This window comes from Procambarus clarkii, chromosome 30 (assembly GCF_040958095.1).
Source record: "Procambarus clarkii isolate CNS0578487 chromosome 30, FALCON_Pclarkii_2.0, whole genome shotgun sequence".
In the NCBI taxonomy this organism is placed as follows: domain Eukaryota; kingdom Metazoa; phylum Arthropoda; class Malacostraca; order Decapoda; family Cambaridae; genus Procambarus; species Procambarus clarkii.
In genome coordinates this window covers 30642885-30668671 of record NC_091179.1, presented here as the reverse complement: position 1 = coordinate 30668671, position 25787 = coordinate 30642885, and the positions used below count along the sequence as shown (strand labels likewise).

At 45.8% G+C, this 25787-nt stretch overlaps 1 protein-coding gene across 1 annotated transcript in view; it reads right to left on the bottom strand.

The window, feature by feature from the left end:
- Positions 1-13196: 13196 nt before the first annotated feature.
- The window catches only part of LOC123749115 (platelet binding protein GspB-like), a 51718-nt gene continuing 39127 nt past the window's right edge, over positions 13197-25787 (bottom strand). Inside the window, exon 2 of the mRNA XM_069333782.1 lies at positions 13197-14509. Within this exon, the coding sequence (XP_069189883.1) occupies positions 13197-14509 (1313 nt within the window). The remainder of the gene's footprint in view (positions 14510-25787) is intronic.

The window sequence follows — 25787 nt, the reverse complement described above, 5'->3', positions numbered from 1 at the left end:
TAAGATCAAATGTTTAAAGGATGAATTAGTATAGTATAATCTATCGACCGTAAAGGTTTTGTATTGTAAAATGCATAAGACATTCTGTAAGAAAGAATGATGTCTGTCTGTCTTCTCAAAGCTTGATACCATACGCTTGCGGCTAGGCTCACCCAGATTAGCAGTAGGAATGGTCTGCGGTATGGGATAAACACAGGCTGGACGGGGTCGCCAGAATTCAAAAGGAACATCGTGCCCTCTTTTTTCCTTAACTTCGTATTTTGAGTTTAAGTTCTAATCTCTCTGCTTGCCAGTACTATGTTGATCATTTTGTATTTACAACACACAAATGGTTACAAAGGGCTTCAAGTCTCAACAGACCTTTATATCCAAAATAGGAAGTATGCATTTGTTCAAAAACAGTTATATCATTCAAAAAGAGATAAAAAAAGTGCGTCTTCATCTCGTTTTCTTCCAGTTTATTATTCTGAAACTAATGTCTTCTATAATGGAGCCATAATTAAACCAAGATGGGCTAGTTACCTCAGTAAAAATTGTGCCAGTAACGAAGCTATCTATTCGACAATGCATTCTCGATATTCTCTATATATATTTCTGATATCTTTTCCGTCTGATTATTCTATTTCTGGGAAACTATATGTGCCACTTAATTGTATATTTGTCTCTAATTTTCTTGAATTCTTTATTCATCTATGAATCTGATGCTGAAATAATATAAATAATTAATATGTACACAACTGCCTTCATTTCTTCCATATTGTTTATAATAGGGAGTTGTTCTGTTTGAGAATAATTTGTATTAATCTCTCATTCTTTTTTGGCAACAACATTTTAATTCCATTTTCTCTTTTTATTATCATGTTTGCAAATATCTCTCTGTGAGTACAAACTCAGATGACTATCAGCTACCAGTTTAACCTTAGTAAATGGATATGAACCTATTTGATTAGGTTTAATACCTCTCGTGGCCTGGAGAGATGCATACTACCCTGTGAACACAAGTTGTATCTGCAACAGAAGTTATCGCAGCTGTCGATGAGAGATATTGTATTGACCTTGTGATATCAATTCAATAGTTAATAACAACTGCCTTTGATGTCCATGCATTGTTCAATTCTCTTCTTAGATTGCAACATGTGACAGGGTTTCCTCCTTTGTACCAAATTGTTCTTTGTAGTTACCCTATAACTGGCAACCTATTCCTCCTTCCAACGTTTTACAATCCAATTTTCCCCCATTACTGAGGAAGATAATGGGTCACCTCTCAATACTACTCAAGATGTTGCCCATACTGTCGTTAGCTGCATCACCCACCCCAGCCCCAGGAGAACATACCAATATCTCATTTTTCCTGTCATTGGTGCAACATTCGCAGTCCATGCACCTAATCTGAGAGTCCTGTCGTTGGTGCAACATTCGCCGTCCATGCACCTAATCTGAGAGTCCTGTCGTTGTTGCAACATTCGCAGTCCTTGCACCTAATCTGAGAGTCCTGTCATTGGTGCAACATTCGCAGTCCATGCACCTAATCTGAGAGTCCTGTCGTTGATGCAACATTCGCCGTCCATGCACCTAATCTGAGAGTCCTGTCGTTGGTGCAACATTCGCCGTCCATGCACCTAATCTGAGAGTCCTGTCGTTGGTGCAACATTCGCCGTCCATGCACCTAATCTGAGAGTCCTGTCATTGGTGCAACATTCGCAGTCCTTGCACCTAATCTGAGAGTCCTGTCGTTGTTGCAACATTCGCAGTCCATGCACCTAATCTGAGAGTCCTGTCGTTGATGCAACATTCGTAGTCCATGCACCTAATCTGAGAGTCCTGTCATTGGTGCAACATTCGCAGTCCTTGCACCTAATCTGAGAGTCCTGTCGTTGTTGCAACATTCGCCGTCCATGCACCTAATCTGAGAGTCCTGTCGTTGTTGCAACATTCGCCGTCCATGCACCTAATCTGAGAGTCCTGTCGTTGTTGCAACATTCGCCGTCCATGCACCTAATCTGAGAGTCCTGTCATTGGTGCAACATTCGCAGTCCTTGCACCTAATCTGAGAGTCCTGTCGTTGTTGCAACATTCGCCGTCCATGCACCTAATCTGAGAGTCCTGTCATTGGTGCAACATTCGCAGTCCTTGCACCTAATCTGAGAGTCCTGTCGTTGATGCAACATTCGCAGTCCATGCACCTAATCTGAGAGTCCTGTCGTTGATGCAACATTCGTAGTCCATGCACCTAATCTGAGAGTCCTGTCGTTGTTGCAACATTCGCGGTCAATGCACCTAATCTGAGAGTCCTGTCATTGTTGCAACATTCGCGGTCCATGCACCTAATCTGAGAGTCCTGTCATTGGTGCAACATTCGCAGTCCATGCACCTAATCTGAGAGTCCTGTCGTTGATGCAACATTCGTAGTCCATGCACCTAATCTGAGAGTCCTGTCGTTGTTGCAACATTCGCCGTCCATGCACCTAATCTGAGAGTCCTGTCATTGGTGCAACATTCGCAGTCCATGCACCTAATCTGAGAGTCCTGTCATTGGTGCAACATTCGCAGTCCTTGCACCTAATCTGAGAGTCCTGTCATTGGTGCAACATTCGCAGTCCATGCACCTAATCTGAGAGTCCTGTCATTGGTGCAACATTCGCAGTCCATGCACCTAATCTGAGAGTCCTGTCGTTGTTGCAACATTCGCAGTCCTTGCATCTAATCTGAGAGTCCTGTCATTGGTGCAACATTCGCAGTCCATGCACCTAATCTGAGAGTCCTGTCGTTGTTGCAACATTCGCAGTCCATGCACCTAATCTGAGAGTCCTGTCATTGGTGCAACATTCGCGGTCCATGCACCTAATCTGAGAGTCCTGTCATTGGTGCAACATTCGCAGTCCTTGCACCTAATCTGAGAGTCCTGTCGTTGTTGCAACATTCGCCGTCCATGCACCTAATCTGAGAGTCCTGTCATTGGTGCAACATTCGCCGTCCATGCACCTAATCTGAGAGTCCTGTCATTGGTGCAACATTCGCCGTCCATGCACCTAATCTGAGAGTCCTGTCATTGTTGCAACATTCGCAGTCCATGCACCTTATCTGAGAGTCCTGTCGTTGTTGCAACATTCGCGGTCCATGCACCTAATCTGAGAGTCCTGTCGTTGTTGCAACATTCGCCGTCCATGCACCTAATCTGAGAGTCCTGTCGTTGTTGCAACATTCGCAGTCCATGCACCTAATCTGAGAGTCCTGCCATTGTTGCAACATTCGCCGTCCAAGCACCTAATCTGAGAGTCCTGCCATTGTTGCAACATTCTCCGTCTATGCACCTAATCTGAGAGTCCTGCCATTGTTGCAACATTCGCGGTCCATGCACCTAATCTGAGAGTCTCCAACATAATTATATCCTTACTAGTATTGCCTGGGGTTCTTCGTGTTACTATGGTGAGCACGACGTGTCGTGTTACTATGGTGAGCACGACGTGTCGTGTTACTATGGTGAGCACGACGTGTCGTGTTACTGTGGTGAGCACGACGTGTCGTGTTACTATGGTGAGCACGACGTGTCTAACCTTGGTTGATAGATAAATTCATCCATACTACTCTTGTTTCCGAAAACAATTTTAGGTATAAAATAGCTGACAGCTGACAGCATCAGTGTGAGTGGTCTTACCAAGAGCCAGCTGACAGTATCAGTGTGAGTGGTCTTACCAAGAGCTAGCTGACAGTATCAGTGTGAGTGGTCTTACCAAGAGCTAGCTGACAGTACCAGGGCTCCACCCAAGAGCTAGCTGACAGTACCAGAGCTCCACCCAAGAGCCAGGTGACAGTATCAGTGGGAGAGCTCCACCCAAGAGCTAGCTGACAGTATCAGTGGGAGAGCTCCACCCAAGAGCCAGGTGACAGTATCAGTGGGAGAGCTCCACCCAAGAGCCAGGTGACAGTATCAGTGGGAGAGCTCCACCCAAGAGCTAGCTGACAGTATCAGTGGGAGAACTCCACCCAAGAGCCAGGTGACAGTATCAGTGGGAGAGCTCCACCCAAGAGCCAGCTGACAGTATCAGTGGGAGAGCTCCACCCAAGAGCCAGGTGACAGTATCAGTGGGAGAGCTCCACCCAAGAGCTAGCTGACAGTATCAGTGGGAGAACTCCACCCAAGAGCCAGGTGACAGTATCAGTGGGAGAGCTCCACCCAAGAGCCAGGTGACAGTATCAGTGAGAGAGCTCCACCCAAGAGCCAGGTGACAGTATCAGTGGGAGAGCTCCACCCAAGAGCCAGGTGACAGTATCAGTGAGAGAGCTCCACCCAAGAGCCAGGTGACAGTATCAGTGGGAGAGCTCCACCCAAGAGCCAGGTAACAGTATCAGTGGGAGAGCTCCACCCAAGAGCTAGCTGACAGTATCAGTGGGAGAGCTCCACCCAAGAGCCAGGTGACAGTATGAGAGCGAGGGGGTTCAAGAGTGAAGCCCACCGCTGGTCCCAGAGCGTGTGTAGTGAACACCTTTGATCCCAGCTAGGGATGTGCCACACCCTGAGGCTACACTGTCAACATGTACCAAACACGACCACACATATTCCGTGTGTTTAGGCAATTGGGTATTTACGAGAGTAAATACTAGAATAATTATTTTTGTAACGTCAGCCTCTACGTGGCTTTATCTATCTATCTATCTATTTGTATGCCGTATAGGAGAGAATGTCTGTTTCGATAGATATTGCTAGACGATTTGAGCTAGCTTTACTTTACTTTTTAGCATGATACATGGGTGGTATGGGACTGTCACAGGCAGGTCGGGGTCAACCACAATGCGTGCATTTACTTGTACATTTGCCGTGAGTGGACTTGTTTACGGTCCGTCAGGGACCATTATCAAGTCGCGTGTCTAGATAATGCTCCAGGATGGAACAAAAAGGCCTCGTTTATCCATCTTCTGATGAGAGTACATGCTGCACATGTGGGATCCCAGGAGTCACAGTGACAGGAATACCCGTAGGCTGTGTGAGGGTCTGGTGGAAGATCACACCATGATTTACAGTCTCCGTGGTGTAGTGGTAAGACACTCGCCTGGCGTTCCGCGAGCGCTATGTCATGGGTTCGTATCCTGGCCGGGGAGGATTTACTGGGGCGCAATTCCTTAACTGTAGCCTCTGTTTAACGCAACAGTAAAATGTGTACTTGGATGAAAAAACGATTCTTCGCGGCAGGGGATCGTATTCCAGGGACCATAGGATTAACGACTTGCCCGAAACGCTACGCGTACTAGTGGCTGTACAAGAATGTAACAACTCTTGTATATATCTCAAAAAAAAAAAAAAAAAAAAACGAGACCCAAAAATGAGCATCGGTAAGTTCTTGCAAGACGACGGAGAAATATTTTGAGCCGTTCATATAACACATGACCTCTCTACTACTCCAGCCCCGGGGGAGCATTCTAAGCTACATCGTTCACAGTTAATGGTGTTGGAACCGCTTTTCAGAACATTTTAAAGGGTTTGGCTATCAGCCACGGAGGAAACAACTGTTGTTTCTAATGAACTTACAACCTTGAGCTTCCTCTCTAACACAAAACACCTCGTTCTTGCGAGTGTATCCTCCAAAGGATACCTGATCAACCAGGCTGTGACTCGTACGTCAGGCTGCGAGCAGCCGCGTCCAACAGCCTGGTTGATCAGTCCGGCAACCAGGAGGCCTGGTCGACGACCGGGCCGCGGGGACGCTAAGCCCCGGAAGCACCTCAAGGAAGCACCTCAAGGTAAGGTTCCCAGCGTCAAGAAACTGACGTACAGAAGTGCCTTACCCTAACCAACCAGAGGACCGACGAACAGAAAACGGAACATTTTGTCAATTTCATGGGCCGTTATTTTTATGTACGTCTGTTTCTGGCCTTCAGTTAAGAATACATCAAAATACGACGTGTAATTAAGAGGACGGGTTGCACTAGAGCCAACACAGGAGTAATCTTCGTCTATCATGAGCACTAAGACAGGCCAGTGTTGTCCCTCCAACACCGGCACCAACATCACAGTGTTGTCCCTCCAACACCGGCACCAACAGCACAGTGTTGTCCCTCCAACACCGGCACCAACAGCACAGTGTTGTCCCTCCAACATCAGCACCAACAGACCAGTGTTGTCCCTCCAACATCAGCACCAACAGCACAGTGATGTCCCTCCAACACCGGCACCAACAGGTCAGTGTTGTCCCTCCAACACCGGCACCAACATCACAAAGTTGTTCCTCCAACACTGGCACCAACAGACCAGTGTTGACCCTCCAACACTGGCACCAACAGGACATTGTTGTCCCTCCAACACTGGCACCAACAAGACAGTGTTGACCCTCCAACACCGGCACCAACAGCACAGTGTTGTCCCTCCAACACCGGCACCAATTGGACAGTGTTGTCCCTCCAACACCTTCACCAACAGGACAGTGTTGTCACTCCAACACCGGCACCAATTGGACAGTGTTGTTCCTCCAACACCGGCACCAATTGGACAGTGTTGTCCCTCCAACACCTTCACCAACAGGACAGTGTTGTCACTCCAACACCGGCACCAACAGGACACTGTTGTCCATCCAACACCAGCACCCACAGGACAGTGTTGTCCCTCCAACACCGGCACCAACAGGACACTGTTGTCCATCCAACACCGGGACCAACAGGCAAGTGTTGTCCCTCCAACACCGGCACCAACAGGACACTGTTGTCCATCCAACACCGGGACCAACAGGCAAGTGTTGTCCCTCCAACACCGGCACCAACTGGACACTGTTGTCCATCCAACACCGGGACCAACAGGCAAGTGTTGTCCCTCCAACACCGGCACCAACAGGACACTGTTGTCCCTCCAACACCAGCACCAGCAGGCCAGTGTTGTCCCTCCAACACCGGCACCAACAGGACACTGTTGTCCCTCCAACACCAGCACCAGCAGGCCAGTGTTGTCCCTCCAACACCGGCACCAACAGGACACTGTTGTCCCTCCAACACCAGCACCAGCAGGCCAGTGTTGTCCCTCCAACACCGGCACCAACAGGCCAGTGTTGTCCCTCCAACACCAGCACCAACAGGCCAGTGTTGTCCCTCCAACACCGGCACCAACAGGCCAGTGTTGTCCATCCAACACCGGGACCAACAGGCAAGTGTTGTCCCTCCAACACCGGCACCAACAGGCCAGTGTTGTCCCTCCAACACCGGCACCAACAGGCAAGTGTTGTCCCTCCAACACCAGCACCAACAGGCCAGTGTTGTCCATCCAACACCAGCACCAACAGGCAAGTGTTGTCCATCCAACACCGGGACCAACAGGCAAGTGTTGTCCCTCCAACACCGGCACCAACAGGCCAGTGTTGTCCCTCCAACACCGGCACCAACAGGCAAGTGTTGTCCCTCCAACACCAGCACCAACAGGCCAGTGTTGTCCATCCAACACCAGCACCAACAGGCCAGTGTTGTCCATCCAACACCAGCACCAACAGGCCAGTGTTGTCCCTCCAACACCGGCACCAACAGGCAAGTGTTGTCCCTCCAACACCAGCACCAACAGGCCAGTGTTGTCCATCCAACACCAGCACCAACAGGCCAGTGTTGTCCATCCAACACCAGCACCAACAGGCCAGTGTTGTCCATCCAACACCAGCACCAACAGGCCAGTGTTGTCCATCCAACACCAGCACCAACAGGCCAGTGTTGTCCATCCAACACCAGCACGAACAGGGCAGTGTTGTCCATCCAACACCAGCACCAACAGGCCAGTGTTGTCCATCCAACACCAGCACCAACAGGCCAGTGTTGTCCATCCAACACCAGCACCAACAGGCCAGTGTTGTCCCTCCAACACCGGCACCAACAGGCAAGTGTTGTCCCTCCAACACCAGCACCAACAGGCCAGTGTTGTCCATCCAACACCAGCACCAACAGGCCAGTGTTGTCCATCCAACACCAGCACGAACAGGCCAGTGTTGTCCATCCAACACCAGCACCAACAGGCCAGTGTTGTCCATCCAACACCAGCACCAACAGGCCAGTGTTGTCCCTCCAACACCAGCACCAACAGGCCAGTGTTGTCCCTCCAACACCAGCACCAACAGGCCAGTGTTGTCCCTCCAACACTGGCACCAACAGGCCAGTGTTGTCCCTCCAACACTGGCACCAACAGGCCAGTGTTGTCCCTCCAACACCAGCACCAACAGGCCAGTGTTGTCCCTCCAACACTGGCACCAACAGGCCAGTGTTGTCCCTCCAACACTGGCACCAACAGGCCAGTGTTGTCCCTCCAACACCAGCACCAACAGGCCAGTGTTGTCCCTCCAACACCAGCACCAACAGGCCAGTGTTGTCCCTCCAACACCAGCACCAACAGGCCAGTGTTGTCCATCCAACACCAGCACCAACAGGCCAGTGTTGTCCCTCCAACACCAGCACCAACAGGCCAGTGTTGTCCCTCCAACACCAGCACCAACAGGCCAGTGTTGTCCCTCCAACACCAGCACCAACAGGCCAGTGTTGTCCATCCAACACCAGCACCAACAGGCCAGTGTTGTCCCTCCAACACCAGCACCAACAGGCCAGTGTTGTCCCTCCAACACCAGCACCAACAGGCCAGTGTTGTCCCTCCAACACCGGCACCAACAGGCCAGTGTTGTCCCTCCAACACCGGCACCAACAGGCCAGTGTTGTCCCTCCAACACCGGCACCAACAGGCCAGTGTTGTCCCTCCAACACCGGCACCAACAGGCCAGTGTTGTCCCTCCAACACCGGCACCAACAGGCCAGTGTTGTCCCTCCAACACCGGCACCAACAGGCCAGTGTTGTCCCTCCAACACCGGCACCAACAGGCCAGTGTTGTCCCTCCAACACCGGCACCAACAGGCCAGTGTTGTCCCTCCAACACCGGCACCAACAGGCCAGTGTTGTCCCTCCAACACCGGCACCAACAGGCCAGTGTTGTCCCTCCAACACCGGCAGTATCAAGGCTATTAATACTATTACAAATTGGTTTCGTCAGTTTAAATATATATTTAAAAAAATCACAAGAACATTAATAACTTGAGAGTGAAGATGATCTTCACTCTACACGAGACCGCAGACTCCACCCCGTCCTCACTCCATACAAGACCGCAGACTCCACCAGTCCTCACTCCATACAAGACCGCAGACTCCACCAGTCCTCACTCCACACAAGACCGCAGACTCCACCCCGTCCTCACTCCACACAAGACCGATGACTCCACCCCGTCCTCACTCCATACTCCATACAAGACCGAAGACTCCACCCGTCCTCACTCCACACAAGACCGAAGACTCCACCCGTCCTCACTCCACACAAGACCGAAGACTCCACCCGTCCCTCACTCCACACAAGACCGAAGACTCCACCCGTCCTCACTCCACACAAGACCGAAGACTCCACCCGTCCTCACTCCACACAAGACCGAAGACTCCACCCGTCCTCACTCCACACAAGACCGAAGACTCCACCCGTCCCTCACTCCACACAAGACCGAAGACTCCACCCGTCCTCACTCCACACAAGACCGAAGACTCCACCCGTCCTCACTCCACACAAGACCGAAGACTCCACCCGTCCTCACTCCACACAAGACCGAAGACTCCACCCGTCCTCACTCCACACAAGACCGAAGACTCCACCCCGTCCTTCGAAACTTTAGTAAGATTATGAGAACTTTTTAATGACAAGATTTTTACACTTATATTAATCGCTGGATTTTTTACAAGCTTCTTGTTTCTTAATCGCGATCTTGTTTTATTTTTATTGTTAACATCTTTATTGACCAAATTAATTAAAATTTTGCTTAATCTGAGAATTTCGATTAAGTCTTAAGTGAGGATAATGCTGGTATTCACTGTCACGCAGGACAGAGGGTCATACATAAGTTAATAGGTCTAAACTGTAGGCAGAAGTACATATATATCATGGTTACAATCAATGTTTTAATGTATGGATATGTGAAAACAACTTTCTATTGTGCACTGCCACACAAGGGCAGGGATGGGTTCATAAGTGATGCAGCTTAGAAGTAATATAAATAAAAATTGTTCTTCATTCTTTAAAATGGACCAGTAAATTTTGGATAAATTATTAGGATGTCGTCCAGAACACCTGAGTCAATAAAATAGTTACACAGTTGGTGGTACAAGAGGCCAGGAGGTCTAAAATCCTTTACGGTTTCACATTTAACAATATAGTGTTCTAGTGAATGCATTAAAGGTTTTTCACAGAGTTTACAATCTGAATATTCTGGTAGTGGCTCAGCCTCACTAACCTGCCAGATGTGTCTATAGCCAAGGCGAATTCGCGCAATGACTACATCACATTGCCTGGTCCGGTTACTGTGCTGACTATACAAATACCTATTATTACAAAACTTGTCATAACTTTTAATACTGCAGCTTTCAGGTCTCTGGGCATTTCTTAGTTCTTCTAAATCTGAATTAATTTCTTTATTCTGTATGTTTCTAATAATTGCATTAGATAGTCCAAAGTCATAATCAACGTTTTCTTTCCTGCAAGCTTCATTGGCCAATTGATCTACAAAGTCATGTTTTCCAACTTCAACATGGGATGGGATCCACACAAATTTTATACAAGAGTTATTATCATTGGCAAAAATTACATTCCATTTAATATTACAAGCTACTTCCGACATACATTGTGATGGGTTATTTAAGGTCTGCAGAGCACTTTTAGAGTCACAGACAATAACTCCACCACCATTGAGCTTAAGGTATTCAGTGGCTAGATAAATGCCCAATAGCTCGGTCTGTGTCGTGCTTGTCCAGTTGTTCAATCTCTGTGTTCTAGTCATGATCATTTCATTCCCTTTATATACTGCACATGTACAACCTGTTCTACCAGGGCCTAACTGCACAGAGCCATCAGTAAAGGCATAGAATTCAGTCGGTTTGAGAGTTTGAAGATGACTGTCAATAGCTTCTAATGTTATACATCTCAAAATGTCAGTGTTATACATTTGTTTTACACTGATGGGAGTATAATGCAGAGAGACCTCCACATCTTTCCAAGGGGGAATATAGTGAACAGTTTTATCAGGGTTAAGAGACACATTCAGTTTTAGAAGATTATAGGCACAACAACTGAGCCACACACTGTAGGGAGCTTTTTGCGGCGGATTGAGGGAACAGTCAAAATTGTTTAGAATGGATCTCAATTTAATTTGAATAGAGCTGGGGGGACCATTATTTTTCAAAGTTTTGGCGCAAAATATAGGACTAAGTAGAACTATTCTTTCGTAAATAGAAGGTAATTTTACTTCCTTTCTCATGTTAACAATTCTGACAGTTCTAGGACAACCTAGGATGATGCGCATGGCATCATTCTGTACTACATCTAGGCCTTGTAATTGTTTAGGAGAAAAATTAAGAAGATGCAAGGCATAATAATCAACAACAGATCGTATAAAAGCAATATAAAAACTACGAGCATATTTTATGTTAATGCCAAATCCTTTGATAACAAGAGTTTTGAGAGGTTTAAGACGCTCAACAAGGTTTTTGCGATCTTGTGTACACAAAATTTACGTCGTATGTGTCTTCAGTTTTCTTATGTGTTCCACAGATACCTTGTGTGTCCCGCACATAATACGTGTGTGTGTATCACACATACATAATATGCCTCACAGACACCTTGTGTGTCCCATAAACATCTTGTGTGTCCCATAGACACCTTGTGTGTCCAGTAGACGTCTTGTGTGTCCAGTAGACGCCTTGTATGTCCAGTAGACGTCTTGTGTGTCCCGTAGACACCTTGTGTGTCCCGTATGTCCCATAGACACCTTGTGTGTCCCATAGTCACCTTGTGTGTCCCGTATGTCCCGTAGACGCCTTGTGTGTCCCGTACACACCTTGTGTGTCCCGTAGACACCTTGTGTGTCCCGTAGACGCCTTGTGTGTCCCGTAGACACCTTGTGAGTCCCGTAGACACCTTGTGAGTCCCGTAGACATCTTGTGTGTCCCGTAGACACCTTGTGTGTCCCGTAGACACCTTGTGTGTCCCGTACACACCTTGTGTGTCCCGTACACACCTTGTGTGTCCCGTAGACACCTTATGTGTCCCGTAGACACCTTGTGTGTCCCGTACACACCTTGTGTGTCCCATAGACACCCTGTGTGTCCCGTAGACACCTTGTGTGTCCCGTACACACCTTGTGTGTCCCGTAGACACCTTGTGTGTCGCGTAGACACCTTGTGTGTCCCGTAGACACCTTGTGTGTCCCGTACACACCTTGTGTGTCCCGTACACACCTTGTGTGTCCCGTAGACACCTTGTGTGTCCCGTACACACCTTGTGTGTCCCGTACACACCTTGTGTGTCCCATAGACACCTTGTGTGTCCCGTAGACACCTTGTGTGTCCCATAGACTCCTTGTGTGTCCCGTAGACACCTTGTGTGTCCCGTAGACACCTTGTGTGTCCCGTAGACACCTTGTGTGTCCCGTAGACACCTTGTGTGTCCCGTAGACACCTTGTGTGTCCCGTAGACACCTTGTGTGTCCCGTACACACCTTGTGTGTCCCGTACACACCTTGTGTGTCCCGTACACACCTTGTGTGTCCCGTAGTGTATATACTTGGACAATATTTCTTGTAAATTTAAGATACAGTAGACACAGAAATTATATCCAATCGTCTTTCTAGATTCACATTTACTGTATAAAGTTAAAATAATATTCCTTTACCAAAACCATTACTACACGAGGATGAATAATTTTGTTTTATTTATGGCGATTTTTTTACCCGGAAAACTTGATATATCTTTCAATAAGACAAACATATGTAAGCGATGGAAGTGGCCAATTCTATGCAAAACTATTAAAGCTGTTCAAATTATATACGATGAAATCCTTCAATAGATGTTTTTAATACTAAACGGGTCAAATGCTGCTCAGCTGTAGTATGTGTTAATAATTATTAATTATTATTAATTAATAATTAATAATTATTATTAATGATCACACACATAATATGGGTGGAATATGAGCTCTCTGAACTCAACTATAACGTTTAGTGCTACAGGTTTCGATCTTAGGGTCAGGTTTGTTCTCGCTTGACTCAAATGAATAGAGAAAATGAGCTATTCAGCGACGTACCAACATTTACCTGTGTCGCTGTTATAGGGATCAACGTTGCTACACAACAGGGATATCAGAGATTGCCTTCAGTGATGTTCACGATATCTGAGACGAGAGATGTTTGGATAGACTCTGAGAGCTGAGAGCTGTGATGAGAGCTGTGATGAGAACTGTGATGAGAGCTGTGCTGAGAGCTGTGTTGAGAGCTGTGCTGACAGCTGTGATGAGAGCTGTGTTGAGAGCTGTGTTGAGAGCTGTGCTGAGAACTGTGATGAGAGCTGTGCTGAGAACTGTGATGAGAGCTGTGCTGAGAGCTGTGTTGAGAGCTGTGCTGAGAACTGTGATGAGAGCTGTGCTGAGAGCTGTGTTGAGAGCTGTGCTGACAGCTGTGATGAGAGCTGTGCTGACAGCTGTGATGAGAGCTGTGTTGAGAGCTGTGTTGAGAGCTGTGTTGAGAGCTGTGCTGACAGCTGTGATGAGAGCTGTGCTGACAGCTGTGATGAGAGCTGTGCTGAGAGCTGTGTTGAGAGCTGTGCTGACAGCTGTGATGAGAGCTGTGCTGAGAGCTGTGTTGAGAGCTGTGCTGAGAGCTGTTCTGAGAGCTGTGCTCAGAGCTGTGCTGAGAGCTGTGTTGAGAGCTGTGCTGAGAACTGTGATGAGAGCTATTCTGAGAGCTGTGCTGAGAGCTGTGTTGAGAGCTGTGCTGAGAGCTGTGATGAGAGCTGTGCTGACAGCTGTGTTGAGAGCTGTGCTGACAACTGTGATGAGAGCTGTGCTGAGAGCTGTGATGAGAGCTGTGCTGACAGCTGTGATGAGAGCTGTGCTGACAGCTGTGATGAGAGCTGTGCTGAGAGCTGTGATGAGAGCTGTGTTGAGAGCTGTTCTGAGAGCTGTTCTGAGAGCTGTTCTGAGAGCTGTGCTGACAGCTGTGATGAGAGCTGTGTTGAGAGCTGTGTTGAGAGCTGTGCTGAGAGCTGTGTTGAGAGCTGTGCTGACAGCTGTGTTGAGAGCTGTGCTGAGAGCTGTGTTGAGAGCTGTGTTGAGAGCTGTGCTGAGAGCTGTGCTGAGAGCTGTGTTCAGAGCTGTGCTGAGAGCTGTGCTGAGAGCTGTGCTGAGAGCTGTGATGAGAGCTGTGCTGAGAGCTGTGCTGACAGCTGTGATGAGAGCTGTGCTGAGAGCTGTGCTGAGAGCTGTGCTCAGAGCTGTGCTGAGAGCTGTGTTGAGAGCTGTGCTGACAGCTGTGCTGAGAGCTGTGTTGAGAGCTGTGCTGAGAGCTGTGCTCAGAGCTGTGCTGAGAGCTGTGTTGAGAGCTGTGATGAGAGCTGTGTTGAGAGCTGTGTTGAGACCTGTGTTGAGAGCTGTGCTGAGAGCTGTGCTCAGAGCTGTGCTCAGAGCTTCGTGTATGTACACTGAGAGTTAACTTTAGTCCTGAGAGCCAAAACAACATACCATCACTGAAGAACTTGAAAACAAATAACACGAAAAATCCTCAATAACAGCTTAATTATTTTATAACATTTTACAGACCAATTATTGTATTATTGTCAAAATTAACTTTACACTATGCAATAAGTAAAGTACTATGCATAGTACTCTCTGCAGTAATTATTGTAAAAATATTTCATTTCATCGGAGCAAAATGCTCTTTCTTTACCAGCACAGAGGAAGATATATGAAGACTAGAAGCTGGGATACGAAGCAAGAGAGAAAGATAACTGTGCTCATCCACTAAGACCATCGGGAATCGAACACAGACCCAGTAAAAATCGAATCGCCTCGCTCTAACGACCAGTCCTATATGGAAGAAAAGCTATCCAGAAGTAGAAATTTTGAGTAATTACGTTTATATCTTCCAAAAAATTGACTAGATAACTATTTCACTTCAAATCCTGTCCATTCCTAATTTTGTACTGCAACAGACCTGCTTCCATTAACTAAACAGCCTTGTTTGGTGGGATGGTTTAAGGCTGCTTGACTGCCACCCAATTTGTAGTTTATTTCATACACTTGCTGATGATGTATCCAGCTGGTATGTATTACTAAAAATGCCCTTTTAATGTACTAAAATAACTAGTATGTATTGCCCCCAACTCCACTCTATTGCCCACAACTGCCTCGAATTTCCATCAGCTGCTTCATGTTGCCCACATTTAGATCCCATTACCCACAGCTGCGTCTTAATGGTTGCCCACAGCTGCTTCAAATTACCCGCATCTGCATCTTATTGGCCACAGCTACAGTGTATCGGCGGCAGCAGTTCCTTATAATCCCTTTTTGTTTACAGTCCAATATACGTGCTCTTGATCTCAGGACAAATAAACTGAACTCCAAACATTACCGACAAAAAATGAACAAAAAACGGAAAATCCTTAAATATTCCAGAAGCAGTAATTAGTGATGTCTACTTATGATTAAACCTTAGATCAGTCTGAAGGATCTAGCATGATCTTTCTTCCACGCTAGATCCTGCATATTGATCTAAGGTTTAATTTTCGGTTGACATCATTAATTATTGCTTCTGGAATATTTAAAGATTTTCAGTTTGATATTTATTGTCTGTAATGTTTGAACTTCTGTTATTGAGCCAGGGTCTTGGTGGCCCGGGTTCAGTGTAGAGACTCTGGCAGAGAGCAGGAGCACTCGGCCTCCTGGTGCCAGGGTCTTAGTGGCCCGGGCTCAGTGTAGAGACTCTAGCAGAGAGCAGGAGCACTCGGCCTCCTGGTGCCAGGGTCTTGGTGGCCCGGGCTCAGTGTAGAGACTCTAGCAGAGAGCAGGAGCACTCGGCCTCCTGGTGCCAGGGTCTTGGTGGCCCGGGCTCAGTGTAGAGACTCTAGCAGAGAGCAGGAGCACTCGGCCTCCTGGTGCCAGGGTCTTGGTGGCCCGGGCTCAGTGTAGAGACTCTAGCAGAGAGCAGGAGCACTCGGCCTCCTGGTGCCAGGGTCTTGGTGGCCCGGGCTCAGTGTAGAGACTCTAGCAGAGAGCAGGAGCACTCGGCCTCCTGGTGCCAGGGTCTTGGTGGCCCGGGCTCAGTGTAGAGACTCTAGCAGAGAGCAGGAGCACTCGGCCTCCTGGTGCCAGGGTCTTGGTGGCCCGGGCTCAGTGTAGAGACTCTAGCAGAGAGCAGGAGCACTCGGCCTCCTGGTGCCAGGGTCTTGGTGGCCCGGGCTCAGTGTAGAGACTCTAGCAGAGAGCAGGAGCACTCGGCCTCCTGGTGCCAGGGTCTTGGTGGCCCGGGCTCAGTGTAGAGACTCTAGCAGAGAGCAGGAGCACTCGACCTCCTGGTGCCAGGGTCTTGGTGGCCCGGGCTCAGTGTAGAGACTCTAGCAGAGAGCAGGAGCACTCGGCCTCCTGGTGCCAGGGTCTTGGTGGCCCGGGCTCAGTGTAGAGACTCTAGCAGAGAGCAGGAGCACTCGGCCTCCTGGTGCCAGGGTCTTGGTGGCCCGGGCTCAGTGTAGAGACTCTAGCAGAGAGCAGGAGCACTCGGCCTCCTGGTGCCAGGGTCTTGGTGGCCCGGGCTCAGTGTAGAGACTCTAGCAGAGAGCAGGAGCACTCGGCCTCCTGGTGCCAGGGTCTTGGTGGCCCGGGCTCAGTGTAGAGACTCTAGCAGAGAGCAGGAGCACTCGGCCTCCTGGTGCCAGGGTCTTGGTGGCCCGGGCTCAGTGTAGAGACTCTAGCAGAGAGCAGGAGCACTCGGCCTCCTGGTGCCAGGGGCGTCAGGTGGTGGAAGGTGCTGGCGATCGCCATATTTAATCAAACTCTTATGCTTTTAAAACTGATATCGTTATAAGCCAGCGTACAGACGACGTCGTCTGCAATAGTTCGTTTGACCTAACCTAACAGGCTGACACGCGCACCCACACACACACACACACACACACACACACACACACACACACACACACACAGTCACGGGACCACACACACACGGGACCAAAAAGCCAAAGCTCAACCCCCGCAAGCACAAATAGGTGAGTACACACACACACACACACACACACACACACACACACACACACACACACACAGTCACGGGACCACACACACACGGGACCAAAGAGCCAAAGCTCAACCCCCGCAAGCACAAATAGGTGAGTACACACACACACACACACACACACACACACACACACACACACACACACACACACACACACACACACACACACACACACACACACACACACACACACACACACACACACACACACACACACACACACACACACACACACACACACACACACACACACACACACACACACACACACACACACACACACACACACACACACACACACACACACACACACACACACACACACACACACGAATGTGGTCCCAATATACAAAAAGGGCGACAGACAAGAGGCAGTGAACTACAAGCCAGTGTCCTTGACTTGTATACCATGCAAGGTGATGGAGAAGATCGTGAGAAAAAACCTAGAACACATCTGGAGAGAAGGGACTTCGTGACAAATCTCAACATGGGTTCAGGGAAGGTAAATCTTGCCTTACAGGCTTGATAGAATTCTACGATCAGGTGACACAGATTAAGCAAGAAAGAGAGGGCTGGGCGGACTGCATTTTCTTGGATTGTCGGAAAGCCTTTGAAACAGTACCGCATAAGAGGCTGGTACATAAGCTGGAGAGACAGGCTGGTGTAGCTGGTAAGGTGCTCCAGTGGATAAGGGAGTACCTAAGCAATAGGAAGCAGAGAGTTACAGTGAGGGGTGAGACCTCCGATTGGCGTGAAGTCACCAGTGGAGTCCCACAGGGCTCTGTACTCGGTCCTATCTTGTTTCTGATATATGTAAATGATCTCCCGGAGGGTATCGATTCAATTCTCACAATGTTTGCGGACGATGCTAAAATTATGAGAAGGATTAAAACAGAAGAGGACTGTTTGAGGCTTGAAGAAGACCTAGACAAGCTGAAGGAATGGTCGAACAAATGGTCGCTAGAGTTTAACCCAACCAAATGTAATGTAATGAAGATAGGTGTAAGGAGCAGGAGGCCAGATACAAGGTATCATCTGGGAGAGGAAATTCTTCAGAAGTCAGAGAAAGAAAAAGACTTGGGGGGTTGATATCACGCCAGACCTGTCTCCTGCAGCACATATCAGGAGGATAACATCAGCGGCATATGCCAGGCTGGCCAACATACGAACGGCATTCAGAAACTTGTGTAAAGAATCATTCAGAACTTTGTATACCACATATGTCAGGCCAATCCTGGAGTATGCAGCCCCAGCATGGAGTCCATAACTAGTCAAGGATAAGACTAAACTGGAAAAGGTTCAAAGGTTTGCCACCAGACAGGTACCCGAGCTGAGATGTATGAGCTACGTGGAGAGACTACGGGAATTAAACTTCACTTCGCTGGAAGACAGAAGAGTTAGGGACATGATCACCACATTCAAGATTCTGAAGGGAATTGATAGGGTAGATAAAGACAGGCTATTTAACACAAGGGGCACACACACAATGGGACAGGTGGAAACTGAGTGCCCAAATGAGCCACAGAGATATTAGAAAGAACTTTTTTAGTGTCAGTGTGGTTGACAAATGGAATGCATTAGGAAGTGATGTGGTGGAGGCTGACTCCATACACAGTTTCAAGTGTAGATATGATAGAGCCCAATAGGCTCAGAAATCTGTACACCAGTTGATTGACGGTTGTGAGGCGGGACCAAAGAACTAGAGCTCAACCTCCGCAAACACAACTAGGTGAGTACAACTAGGTGAGTACACACACACACACACACACACACACACACACACACACACACACACACACACACACACACACACACACACATACACACACACACACACACACACACACACACACACACACACACACACACACACACACACACACACACACACACACGCACACACACACACACACACACACACACACACACATTCACACACACACACACACAGGTATGAGCTACGAGGAGAGACTACGGGAATTAAACCTCACTTCGTTGGAAGACAGAAGAGGTAGGGGGACATGATCACCACATTCAAGATCCTCAAGGGAATCGGCCGGGTTGATAAAGACAGGCTATTTAACACAAGGGGCACATGCACTAGGGGACACAGGTGGAAACTGAGTGCTCAATTGAGCCACAGAGATAATAGAAAGACCTTTTTTAGTGTCAGAGTGGTTGACAAATGGAATGCGTTAGGAAGTGATGTGATGGAGGCTGACTCCATACACAGTTTCAAGTGTAGATATGATAGAGCGCCATAGGCTCAGGAACATGTATACCTGCTGATTCACGGTTGACAGGCGGGACCAAAGAGCCAGAGCTCAACCCCCGCAAGCACAACCAGGTGAGTACAACTAGGTGAGTACACACACTCACACACAAACTCCAGTGGAATCAACAGACACTGCAGATGGACCGAAAAGAGTCAGCTTCAAGGTGATGTACTCGAACATAAATGGGATTACAAGCAAGGCAAGTGAACTTAGAGAAAGAGCACAAGAAGTAAACCCAGATATAATTTGAGTCACGGAAACAAAACTATCAGGAATCATTACGAATGCAGTATTTCTACAGGACTACACTATAATAAGGAAAGAAAGGTTGAGTGGAAGAGGAGGTGGAGTGGCCCAACTCATGAGAAAGGAATGGAGTATCAAGGAGATGGTTATCCCAGGCTGTGAGGGGGCTTAGAGACTACATAACAGGCACCATGGCGATGGGAGGACCAAGAGTATTAGAAGCAGTGATATATATCCCTCGACCAAACGACAGAAAACCAGGCAAGAGTATGACAGAAACTACATGGGATTTAACAATATAATTAAGAGTGTAGCCTCTGCTGGCTGTGGAATTCGATCCCATCTGCTCATCATGGAGGACTTCAATCACGGAAGGATAAACTGGGAGAACAAGGAACACCATGGAGGTGAGGAAACATGGAGAGCTAAACTACTGGAGGTGGCAACAAAAAACGTTTTAAGCCAGCATGTCAAGGAACCCACAAGAATGAGAGGAAACGATGAACCAGCGAGACTCGACCTAGTCCTCACTCTGAACGACTCCGACATAAGGGAAATCAACTTCGAGGCCCCAGTAAGAATGAGCGATCATAGTGTACTGACGTTTGAGTATCTGGTCGAAGAAGGATTAAATTACTCGAGGAAGAGAACTGAAAACAAATGGCTGGCATTCCATAATGGAAACTAAGAGGAGATAAGAAAAACACAACATGGGGAAACAGAACTTAGGGGAAAGACGGCCCAAGACATGATAGAATACGTCACGAAGAAGTGTATGGAGGCAGCAGACAAGTTTATCCTGGTCCAAAAGGTAAAAAAGAAAATGAAAATGAGAAACCCATGGGTTAATCAGAGATGTAAGCTATCGAAGCAGGGCATAGAAAACTATAGAAATAACAGGACATTTGAGAGTAGGAGGGATACCAGAGTGCCAGGAACGAAAACGTTGGGGTGAGAAGAGAGGCGGAAGAGCAATATGAATACGGCATAGCAAGCATGGCAAAAACTCAACCTAAATTGCTGCAGAGCCACATCAGGTGAAAAACAACAGTGCAGAAACAGGTAATGAAACTGAGGATAGGGGCAGACAGATTCAGTACAAGCGACATGAAAGTATGCGTGTGAACTTAATGAGAAATTCCAGGAGGTCTTCACACTGGAGCAAGGAGAAGTTCCAGAAATAAGAGAAGGAATTGTTAGCTAGGCATTATTAGAGGAATTTGGGATTGCCAGTGGGGATGTAAGCAAGCTTTTGCTAGAGTTTGATGTGACAAAGGATATAGGCCCAGGTGGAACATCGCAATGGATACTAAAGGAAGGAGCAGAACCACTGTGCCTGCCACTCTCCATGGTGTTTAACAAATAACTGGTAGCAGGTGAACTGTCAAAAAATTGGAAGACGGCAAACGTAGTCCCAATATACAAGAAGGGGGATAGACAGGAGGCACTGAACTACTGGCTAGTGTCCCTAGCATGCATACCATGCAAGTTAATGGAGAAGATTGTGCGAAAAATGCAAGTGGAACATCTGGAGCAAAGGAACTTTGAGACACATCAACATGGGTTTAGGGATGGCAAGTAATGCCTCACAGGATTAATTGAATTCTACGAACAGGCAAGAAAGAGAGAGGGTGGGCAGACTGCATGTTTTTGGACTGCCAGAAAGCCTTTGACACAGTACCGCACCAGAGACTAGTGCCAAAGCTGAAGATGTTCGCAGGAATGAAAGGGAAGGTACTCCATTGGATCAAAGTAGTACCTAAGTAACAAAAGACAGCGAGTCATTGTGAGGGGTGAGGTCTCAGATTGGCGAGACGTCACCAATGGAGTCCCGCAGGGTTCAGTCTTTAGACCTATACTGTTTGTAATATATGTAAATGATCTCCCAGAGGGTATAGAATCGTTTCTCTCATTGTTTGCTGATGATGCAAAAATTATGGGGAGGATTAAGATGAAAGAAGATAGTATGAAGCTATAAGATGACCTAGACAAACTGAATGAATGGTCCAACAAATGGCAACTAAAGTTCAACCCGAGTAAATGTAAGGTAATGAAACTAGGTAGTTGAAACAGAAGGCTAAAAACAAGATACCGAATGGGGGATGAAGTCCTTCATGAAACGGACAGAGAGAAAGATCTGGGAGGCTGTTACGGCTGCATCTTGGAGGTGTGTGTGTGTGAAACAAAAAAAAAATTAGTTAGTAGTTAGTAACAGTTGATTGATTGATATGTGAGAGGCGGGCCGAAAGAGCAGATCTCAACCCCCCGGCAAGCACAACTAGGTGAATACACATCTCCACACCTTGGGACCTCGCGGCTGAAAAGACCGTCGTAGTCCGTAGTCCGTAGTCCCGGGTTCAATCTCAGGCAGAAGCAGAAACAAATGGACAGAGTTTCTTTCCCCAGATGCATCTGTTCACCTAGGAGTAAATAAGTACCTGGGAGTTAGACAGCTGCTAAGGACTACTTCCTGGGGATATGTGTGTGTGCGTATTTTAGAGAGAAATATATGTAGTAGACATAATAGAGGAAAAATAAGCAGGCGATGAGTCACAATAACGTGGCTGAAGTATGTTGACCAGACCACACACTAGAAATTGAAGGGACGACGACGTTTCGGTCCGTCCTGGACCAAAACTATCCCCTACACCTGACTTTCCTCCTCAGCTCTCTCTTGCCTATTTAATGCCTGTCCCTACCTGTCCTCATCACAATCGACTTGAGAATGGTCCAGGACGGACCGAAACGTCGTCGTCCCTTCAATTTCTAGTGTGTGGTCTGGTCAACAGAGGAAAAATAACATTGGTTAGACAGGTGGGGTCCAAGAGCTCATAGCTCGAATCTGCAGATTCAAACAGTGAATACAAATTGTGAACACACAACTACACACACAGACACACACACAATTAATAAATGGAATGCAATAGGCAGTGATGTGGTGGAGGCTGACTCCATACACAGTTTCAAATATAGATATGATAGAGCCCAGTAGGCTCAGGAATCTGTACACCAGTTGATTGACGGTTGAGAGGCGGGACCAAAGGGCAAAAGCTCAACCCCCGCAAACACAATTAGGTGAGTACACACAGACACATTTACACACAAAGACACATCCACAAATTTATTATGCAAAAGGTCCTCTGCATGTGAGAGAACATTACAAACACAGTAACTCTCATCTGGCGAGCAAGTCGCTTGTGCTCCTGGACAAATTACTGCCTGGAGGGTGGCCGTCGGGTGATCCCCCTTGTAAATCCCTTGTAGATCCCCTTGTAAATCCCTTGTAAATCCCTTGTAGATCCCCTTGTAGATCCATAAAGCCAGCACGAGAACACCGCGAAGAGAAAACGAAGGTAGAGAAATGAAGAAGCTAATAAAATAAATTGTAAATAGCAAAGCAGGAAAAAAATATAATTGAACGGATTTAATCACTGAAAATGTTGAAGAACAATAATATTATTATTTACAAAATTGACAAAATTATTGTTGCTAATGATCTTAGTACACTAATACCATCCCACAAACATCCCAGGAGCACAAGGAGCACATTCACAGGCAGGTGAATCTCAGTTAAAAGTGGAAAATTCCAGTTTGGCAGCAGGATGCTGCTTCTGAAGACTTTCCTTTTAAGGATTGCTCATCTTTCTGTCGATAGAGCGTCGACGTCACTCGCGTGGGGTCCAGGGTTCGAGACCCAGACAGCCCAGGTGAATGGAGTGTATCTGACTTATCAGAGGTATATACACTCATATTTAGATGAAAGTAAGGCGTTAGCTTATATTTTTACTACTTCTATTCTAGAAGACTTGAAGCGAAATCGGTAATATATATATATATATATATATATATATATATATATATATATATATATATATATATATATGTATATATATATATATATATATATATATATATATATATATATATATATATATATATATATATATATGCGGAAAATCCACAGAGAAATATGAAATGAGGTGAACGTTTCGGCTTTGTTAAAGCCTTTGTCAACACCAGACAAATATATGTATAGTAGACATCGTAATATATGTATATATAGACACAGTTTCGGCTTTAACAAAGCCGAAACGTTCACCTCATTTCATATTTCTCTGTGGATTTTCCGCATAATATGATCAGTGTTTTGTGATCGTCAATTGCATATATATATATATATATATATATATATATATATATATATATATATATATATATATATATATATATATATACATATATATATATATATATATATATATATATATATATATATATATATATATATATACACGAGTCATTCAAGAAAAATCTAAAAATGGTCTAGCTTAACATATCTGATAATTATTTTAGGCTCCTAGTGTGCGACATACTCCAAAACCCTTCTAATTGCATATTCTTGGTTGTGCAATAGCAGGATTTTATAATTTTATTAGGTAATAATTACCAGAAAAATATCGACTTTTAGTAATTATAGGAATTTGTAAGAGAAGTCAAATTCTCATACATTTCTGTAGGGAAACGTCACTTGACGTCAGCTGGAGTGTAGCTGCAAGTTGACTCTCATTTAGTAAACTTTATGTGTTATGGTATTTTTCCACTACTTTGTATTGAAGCAAAACTCATTAAATATATATATTTTAAATAATTGAATTGCTCTCTCATTATTTTCTTAATTCGTTTTCCTGCTACTATAATTATATTATATTGTGTGTATAGTATTACGCTATTTATTAAATTTTTAAACTTTTATCTGCTCGTGATATATTCATAAATCAAACACATACACAAACTCTCCGCGTACTAGTGGCTTTATGCATTGTCCTTATCTTACCTATGCATCCTACACTGTTCATGTATAATATGTATGTAAACTTATACATATATAAAGTATTATTGTTACAAAATTATACTAATGAGGAAGATCAACCCAAAGCAATACACAATGAACACAAAAGAACTTAATCCTAGAGGATTTGGCCATAAACTATTTTTACAATTTATATTTATAGTTTATATTCAGTTATCATAGCTGTTCGTGGCACTAGAACACTCGCTGCTTTGTAACTGCTATGTAGGTATTACAAAACATCAAGTTACGGGCTCACCATAGCCAGTGCTACTTGGAACTTTGTTCCAGGTAGCGAATCTTTAATAACTGCTATGTAGGTATTACAAATTGTGGTAAGTCATCTATATAAAATGTAACATAATTTTCAGTATTTGAATATTTAATGGTAATATGTGTGTGGGTGTTTATGATTTTAGCGCTCACAACTTTTTCTTTCATCGCGTGTGTTTTTTTATCTTTAGCTTCACAGCTCATATTATTATATTATTTATTAGAATTGAACAATTAGAAAGGTTTTCTGAAAAAATATGACAAGATTTCAGAGATTTCATAATTAACAATAACGTGATTTACTATTTCATGCGACGTAAATTTAGATGTTTCCTGAAATGGTTTAGTTTTCAAACAGTGGATGTCGTAATGATCTAGTGTGAGTCCTTGTCTGTGTCTACACAATGTACATATCACTGAGATCCCCATACAAGCTGACCTGCCAGAGTTGCGTGAATCCAAGCAGTATTCGTGATAATAACTCATATAAGTTTATGTGTTAATATCACGAATTTCAACTAGCTTTTGTTACCAGCTTCTGACAGAGGGGTTTTGTTTAACACAATTCTGTGTGATAAATAATGGATCGGAAAATTCCCGTTTGCTATTTTCTGCTTTCTACAAAATTGCCAGAAAGTTTTCATTATTAGCACTTTTATGCTTCTATTTCATAACCAAAGTTAATTTTCATAATTTGCTATATTCCCTGCAAGCTTAGCAAGAGTTTCACCTTTATTATCATGTTCTCGTTTTCCAATGTGTGAGAACATGTCAGTGAAAGAAGTCGCAGATGGCTTCTTATTTATTTTGACGAGGCTACTATTCATACCCAATCACACGCATTAATATGTGTATCTAACCTACTCTTGGAACAATCACACGCATTAATATGTGCATCTAACCTACTCTTGGAACAATCACACACATTAATATGTGCATCTAACCTACTCTTGGAACAATCACACGCATTAATATGTGTATCTAACTTACTCTTGGAACAAGCACACGCATTAATATGTGTATCTAACTTACTCTTGGAACAATCA